Genomic DNA, 7,341 nt, shown 5'->3' on the forward strand with positions numbered 1-7,341 from the left:
TTTTATTATTATTTTTTCTTAAATCAGTGGCAAAGTTAAAATTAAAGTACTAAAGTAAATATTCGATAAATCTAGATAGGTATCTAAAGTTTTTTGTATATAATATAACGAAATATTAAGAAAAAAGCTGCTGAAAAGATAAAAATAAAACCACAAGAGGGCAAATTAATACACTTTAAACCACAGGGTACTAAGGTGAGAAAGTGCGAAACCACAGGGGTTTTTTTGAAGTTTTCCCAATTTTATTATAACCTTTAAGTTAAAAACAAAATATATTTGTACATTAACAAATACAAAAATCATTATATATTAATAATGAAATAATTAGTACATAAAATGAAAAAAAAAAGCTCTTAAAATTTGCATCTACTTTTCAGGTGTATAAATAACATTGGTCAATTTACTTTTGATTGGAGTAGTAGCAGCAAATTTAGGAAATTTTTTTATTTTCCCAGCTATATCATTTAAAAAGTCAAAAACCTCAAGTTCTATTTCTGAAATGCACAAATAAAAAATTGAATTCCAAATTTCTCTCACAGCATCCATATTGTTTCATACCTTACCAGTACTATCAACGGGGGAGCTATTCTAATTAATTAAGTTAAAAAGATAAAATATATTTACATATTAATGAACAAAATGGAGGTATTTTAAAATACCTCTTTCTCCTTTTGTTCTCCTCTCCCCCACTTAAGTACCAGCCCTTGAACCTATGACCTCCAAATTTGGAAACACATTAGTTACCAACAAGGACCATAGAGGGTGGTGTTCACACCACTTTGGTTTTTCTTATATTTCATAGATGTTCGAATTAAAATTTTTTACTTTTTGTTCAATTCCTTCATATAAGTAGTTAATTTATTACTATGTTCCCTTCCTCTTATTTGAGAGATTGGAGATTTGATTCCTGCGTCCTAACGTATCGTCTATTCTCGAACAAAAAGTAAAATTTTAGAATTGCCAACTCTTATACAGATACGAAAGAGATGGTACAACAATGTAACTACGTACCCTGATAAAATCACATTTACCTCAGAAAATATCAATTCGCTCCAAAAATTATAATTTATAAAACATTGATTAAAAAGAGCAATACTAAATGGACACCAAAAGTAAAATATAAATCTTACACTCTCTTATCAAGGGCCTTATATCGGATCATTGTCTTGTAATATTTGATGATTCTTCATTTTTTTTGTTTAATATGCTATAATTATTTTTGTTCAACTCAAGTCGGATAGTTTTAAAAAAATGTTAATAAAGTAATGAAAATATTATAGAATGTAGCGGGACATCTATCCCGCGTAGTGATTGAGCAGCAGATTAGTCGATGCATAGAAGAAAATATACACACCTTCCTCTATGGTGGTTTTCTATATAGCAGTGATACTATATTATTATGTCACAAGCAATTCAAATTTTTTATTTTGAAAAAGAATTACAGAAAAAATTATAATCGAATGGCTAAATTTTGGAAAGTAATGTGATTGACGGGAGATATGCATAATATGCTGTTATAATCGTATTTTAGAACTTTTACACCCTTTGGGGAGCACAGTTTGGTCCACAGATGACGTGGTAGGCATGGTTCACGCAGGAATTTCTCCCCACCTCGCTACACCAGCGATATATATATGCCGAGCATTTTGGCGGGAGAGGGAGGACCCTCGGAGCTCAACCCAAGCTAGAAAAAATGGCAGCGGAAGCGGCGGAGGAAGGTGCCGGAACCCTAGGCTCCGCGGCGACGGCGGCGGAGGAGTTCCTCGTGTGGAAGAAGAACGCCCCCTTCCTCTACGACCTCGTCGTCTCCCACGCCCTCGAGTGGCCTTCTCTCACCGTCCAGTGGCTCCCCTCCTCCTCCTCCTCCTCCTCCTCCGGCGGCGGCGGGGGCGGCGGCGCCGGAGGCCCCCTCCGCCGCCGCCTCCTCCTCGGCACCCACACCTCCGACGAGGACCCCAACTCCCTCATGGTCGCGGAGGTCCAGCTCCCCCTCGCCCCTCCCCACGACGAAACCCTAATCCCAACGGTCACGATCGCGCAATCCGTGCCGCACCAGGGGGAGGTGAACCGCGCGCGCTACATGCCGCAGAACCCCGCGGTGGTCGCCACGAAGACGTGCGGGCCCGAGGTGCGCGTGTTCGACCTCGGCTGCGGCGGCGGCGGCGGCCCCGACGCTGTGCTCAAGGGGCACGAGACCGAGGGGTACGGGCTCTCCTGGAGCCCGTTCAGGGAGGGGTATCTGTTGAGCGGGTCCTACGATTCCAAGATCTGCTTGTGGGATTTGGGGGGCGGTGCGACCGGCGGGGCGATTCTTGATGCCAAGAATGTGTTTGAGGTAATGCTTCTGAGAAGTTCCTTTCAAAGTTCATCCTGTAAATTTTTCTTTTTCAGGTGAAAACATTCACTACAATATTTAGATGTTTCGATTTTGCTACCTAATTTTTAAAAAAATTTGTTTAATGTATTTGATGGCACTTTAGGGGTAAATTGGTGCATGCAGAATGCTTAATGGAGTTGATTTCAGTTTCTCATTTGATTCGTGTAACCCAAATTCTGTAATGTAAGAAGCCTTAATTGATTCAAATCAAACTAATTGAGTCAAAAGTCTAGAGGTTAGTAAATGGGTCATAGTTTTGGTTACTTCTGACTCATTACCATGTACTCCTAAATCGAGCAATATGGCTGCATCACAAGGAATTGCCAACTCAAGTTTACATGATTTCCAAAAATAAAACTTTAGGAAGCCCCAGTAAAGGGCCCATTATAACATGATCTTGGCCAAATTGTATCCTGTTATTAATAACGAAGTAATGAACCTAATGGTTACACACGTTTTTGTTATATACGCCTTTCATGTGTAGAAGAAGCAGTTCGAGATACCATTATGGCAGTGCAAGTAGTTGTTTATATTTCCCTCAGTTAGTCACCTATTGTGGAACCAACGAAAGAATAGTGTATTGACGATAAATAGTTCTATGGAACAGGAAGAACAAACCCTTTTTTGTTGGAAGTCCAGTAAGAGCCAACTTTGTGCTGTCAATATTTGCATGTCAATAAATTTTAGCAAAACATGTTATTCTGCATATGAAATTGCAAAATGAATTGTTAGTAAGTTATAAACTATTACTTCTCCCGTGTTTTGTGTCCCTTTTATATAAAAACTAGGTAGTTTGCAGCTTTTTTCCTGAGTATGTTAATGTTGTGCAGGCTCACGAGGATTTAGTTGAAGATGTGGCTTGGCATTTAAAGGATGGAAATATATTTGGGTCAGTTGGAGATGACCATAAGTTGATGGTTTGGGACTTGCGTTCCTCTACATCAAAACAGCCACAACAATCTATCATTGCTCATCCAAAAGAGGTCAACTAGCCTTCCACTAGAATTTTATCTATATATGCTGTCTTCTGTTACGAGCTATAATTATCTTGCTTTGCACGATGCATTTGTTTGTACTACACATATTGCATTCTATCTCTTTGCTTCCTTTAGAAGAAATATCATCTTTCTGGCTTACCTGAGTTGTGATATCCTTTATCTGTGTTCTTGTAAGTTTTTACTGTTTTGAAATATTTAATATTTAGTTATGCAAGTCACTAAGTACCCAAATCAGCTAGCTTTGTTCCTATGCATGAGTTAACACAGGAATCATGTCAATATGATTATCGATAAGCTACTGTTGCCCCTTTTAGCTTGTGCAAATTTCTCATGCTTACCAATTGATATAATTGTGGTTTGCCAGGAGATCTTCAAGGGCTCTTTGAGCATTCAAACCCAAGTTATTGGTTCAATGCTCTAGGTTATGTGGCCGAGAAGCTAACTAGGCACATGAGAACGAAGGAACCAAGATCAGGCGCATCAAAAGAAAGATTTAAATGTTGAAGATTTGTTAGGAAGATTTGATTTCGAGAGCAAGTCGCTGGAAGAAGATGATTTGCATGGATTAACTAACAAGATTAAATAGCTATCATAAAAAAACATGAATTGAACATCTCTCATAGCTTTAAAAACCCGTGTTTTGCACCTAAAGCTAGCTATAGTAGCGTGATAGAAACTCTAAACTAGCTAAGCTAAGTACGTACACAATAGCGTGGGAGGAGCCTTGTACGTTTAACTAATATTGTACAAAGAAGAAGGACAGGCAAAGCTTGATATTGGTAGGGAGTGCGTTTGTGTTACTTTAAGAAGTTGATAAATGAGAGTGATGGAAAAAGAGTCATAGGTCTATTCAAATTCTACCTTCAGGGGTCCACAACTTTTAATTATGTTTGCGGAGGTCTATCTTGAAACGAATCAAATCATTCTTTTGCCCTTCTCGATTGTTCGTTTTTTATGCTAATTGTTGTCTATATCCTCAAGTGCGACAGCTAGCAAGTCCTTCTAGTTCAAGGCTAAACTGTTTTTTTTGTGCACTTGCAATAATAACAGTTTGTGGAGATAGCATGTGTGCAACTTAAGAATCTTCATATACACAATTTGAAACAGAAAGAGAGTTAGAGTTTGACTTAGACTTAGTTGGCAATTTGTTGAGGTGCATTGCCAGTACACACATATGTAAGATATTAGTTATACAGTTAGACTTTCTTAGTTATCTGTGTTTGCTAGAAACCCTCTGCTTTTCTTTATATGTTTGCATTTCTCCTTTGTTCATGTTCATGAACAGAAAAGATGGAACTAACAGCTTTTCTTCTCCCAGGTCAACTCCATATCCTTCAGCCCATTTAATGAGTGGATCCTGGCTACAGCATCTGCTGATACAACTATTAAACTATTTGACTTGCGAAAGCTAGCAACAAGTTTGCATACCTTTTCCAGCCACACGTACGTGCTTTCCTTTGACAACATAGTCGAATAATTTTAGTCTACTTTTTTCTTTTGAATTATCTTTTACCTCCAATTTTAAAATTAGTCTAACCTGTTAAAGTTTTTGCCTACTATGAGATTCTTTGGTTGTATCTCTCTTGTTTGAATGATGTCTGTAAGGTTTTTACAAAATAGACATGTATGGTGTAAACCTAGATTTAATGACTAACGTACCTTTTAGTTCTCTTAGAAATGATGATGAGAGATAAAAACCTTGCAACAAGAAGTGTAATGAAAATGGATTGAAAGCAAAATTTTTTAAATGCTTCCGTTGAGGGAGAAAGGCCAATTCAAATGCTCGAAGCATCTGCATGCTGGTTATGAAAACTTTTGCAGACTTAAAAAGTTTCAAAGCATAAAGAAAGTGCGTACTATTTACATTTGATACTACTATCTTTTGGGAACTGATTACTTATGATTCTCATGGTAATTGGAGCAAAACTTTGTTTACGCCATGCTTGGGTTCGAAGAATCAAATTTTAGATCTCAACGGCATTTCTTTTATTTGGTGCAGGTGATATATTAAGTTAATACATTCTTCTTTTAGATGGTATCCAAGTCCTTATTAAAATCATATATGGCTGCATTTGAGATTGTCAATCTGATGTCAATTATAGGAATGCTGGTTTAAGAATTTCTGTGCCTATTGCTGTATATGATGTTTTTTATTGTATTATTCCAGGGAATCTTATTATGTGATTTAATGCTATTGGTTTCCACTGTCTTTCACTGTTGTACTGAGAATCAATGATTGAACATGGTTTAACAGGGCGGAGGTGCTTCAGGTTGAATGGAGCCCTAATCATGAAACTGTTTTAGCTTCTTCTAGTGCCGATAGAAGAGTGATGGTCTGGGACCTTTCCAGGTATACATAACTCCGAAGTAAATGCTTGTTGTATTTTTTTTTTTTTTAGCTAAAATTGATGGATGTATAACTTTAGAGCAGAAAAATCCCATCATTCAGCAGGGATTTTTCTCTTTAATGCACAAAGGATGATAGCTACATATAACGAAATGAAGTTTTCTTTATAGTACTAAAAGCGATGCATTTTGGTATTGTAGATGGTAGATGGGGTCAATTTTAAGAAATTTTAGTATAAGGCAACAGTTTTCCGAATGAAAGCATAGTAATAGTAAATTAACTTCTACAAAAACTGTATTAAGCACGGCATTTTATGGTTGCATTGGAAGTTGAAGTTGATACTACTACATGGGATTTGCAGCTAAAGATTTTCTAGCAAGCTTGTCCTCTTCTTCACCCACTCCAACTATTAGATGCTCTATTTTCCCCTTAATTAGGCTGATAAAATGGTAAAAAATGAAGTACCTTAGAACTGCTGCGTCGTTAGATAAAAAGCTTTCCCAACTAGCCTAGCAGAAGTCAATTGTGATATTCATGTAGTTTAACAATGCTTCATCCACCGACATCTATGCATGTGTATACATACTTTCGACAACTATATATTTCAAAATAAAGATGCATATTTATATAACAATCACGTCTGACTAGACATTCTTTGTTTGTGACAACAACCTCGACATATCTCCTCCTCTAGTATCTTGTTCAAGTCCACTTGTGTATGATATCCTGTGGCGTTTCTTAAAGGAAATGTCTGCCTTCATTTGACTACTGTCGTGACCAATTCACATCACATCTCTGATCTTGACATGTTATCTGTATGCGTAATCCTTTCAGGATTGGGGACGAACAGTCAGAAGAAGATGCAGATGATGGGCCGCCTGAACTTCTGTTCGCTCATGGGGGCCACAGAGCCAACATCACGGAGTTCTCATGGAACCCTGACGAGCAATGGGTCATCGCCAGCGTGGCGGAGGACAACAGCCTCCAGATCTGGCAGATAGCGGAGAGCATATTTCGTGACGATCACAATATGCAGGACGGTGATGATTTATGTGCTACCGCTTAAAGCTTCTCTGTGCAATTTAGCTGTTCTTTTAACTCCAATGAGAAATTTGGATAGCATTGCAACATGCTTCAGTAAAACTTACATTTCTCTGCTTGATCTTTATCAGAGTTGATTTCATGCTCAGGTTAACTATTTTGAGCTGATGGAAAGTTTAAATATGTTCTATATGAGATATTATTCTTTGTGTGGTTTATTTTGGGGAAAACTTCAGATACCTCCTTGTAGTTTCCTGTGTTTTCATTTCGGTACTTTGTGGTTTTGACTGTATTACTTAACTTCCCTCTGACTTAATTTTCGTATTTTGATTACACCCTCTGTTAACTTTTTCGTTAAAACAATCACGTGCTGCGCACACGTATCGTAGATTGTCCTTTTTTTCGCCCATTAGAGGCTCACAAATAACGATCAGGATTAAGCCGTAAGGGCTCTTATGCCTTTTTTATCGACCTTTGCGAGACATTTTTGATACATGCGCATGGCACATGGCGGGTGTAACGGAGAAGTTAATGGAGGGCGTAATGAAAGCAAAAATAAAAATAACAGAATTTACTTA

The 7,341-nt window shown here is 37.7% G+C and overlaps 1 protein-coding gene across 1 annotated transcript; it reads left to right on the forward strand.

The window, feature by feature from the left end:
- LOC109726915 (histone-binding protein MSI1-like) lies at positions 1,644–7,017 on the forward strand. Its single transcript, XM_020256732.1, has 5 exons — positions 1,644–2,335; positions 3,208–3,360; positions 4,694–4,818; positions 5,630–5,725; positions 6,557–7,017. Exons 1-5 carry the CDS (start codon positions 1,694–1,696, stop codon positions 6,786–6,788), a joined length of 1,248 nt encoding a protein of 415 aa, XP_020112321.1. The 5' UTR covers positions 1,644–1,693; the 3' UTR covers positions 6,789–7,017.

This window comes from Ananas comosus, linkage group 22, assembly GCF_001540865.1.
Source record: "Ananas comosus cultivar F153 linkage group 22, ASM154086v1, whole genome shotgun sequence".
Lineage (NCBI taxonomy): Eukaryota > Viridiplantae > Streptophyta > Magnoliopsida > Poales > Bromeliaceae > Ananas > Ananas comosus.

Excerpts from the sequence above, each read along its gene's own strand:
- LOC109726915 (XM_020256732.1), top strand. The coding sequence starts at position 1,694 with ATGGCAGCGGAAGCGGCGGAGGAAGGTGCCGGAACCCTAGGCTCCGCG. Across the intron at positions 2,336-3,207 it reads ATGCCAAGAATGTGTTTGAG|GCTCACGAGGATTTAGTTGA; the intron begins GTAATGCTTCTG and ends AATGTTGTGCAG. Across the intron at positions 5,726-6,556 it reads ATGGTCTGGGACCTTTCCAG|GATTGGGGACGAACAGTCAG; the intron begins GTATACATAACT and ends TAATCCTTTCAG.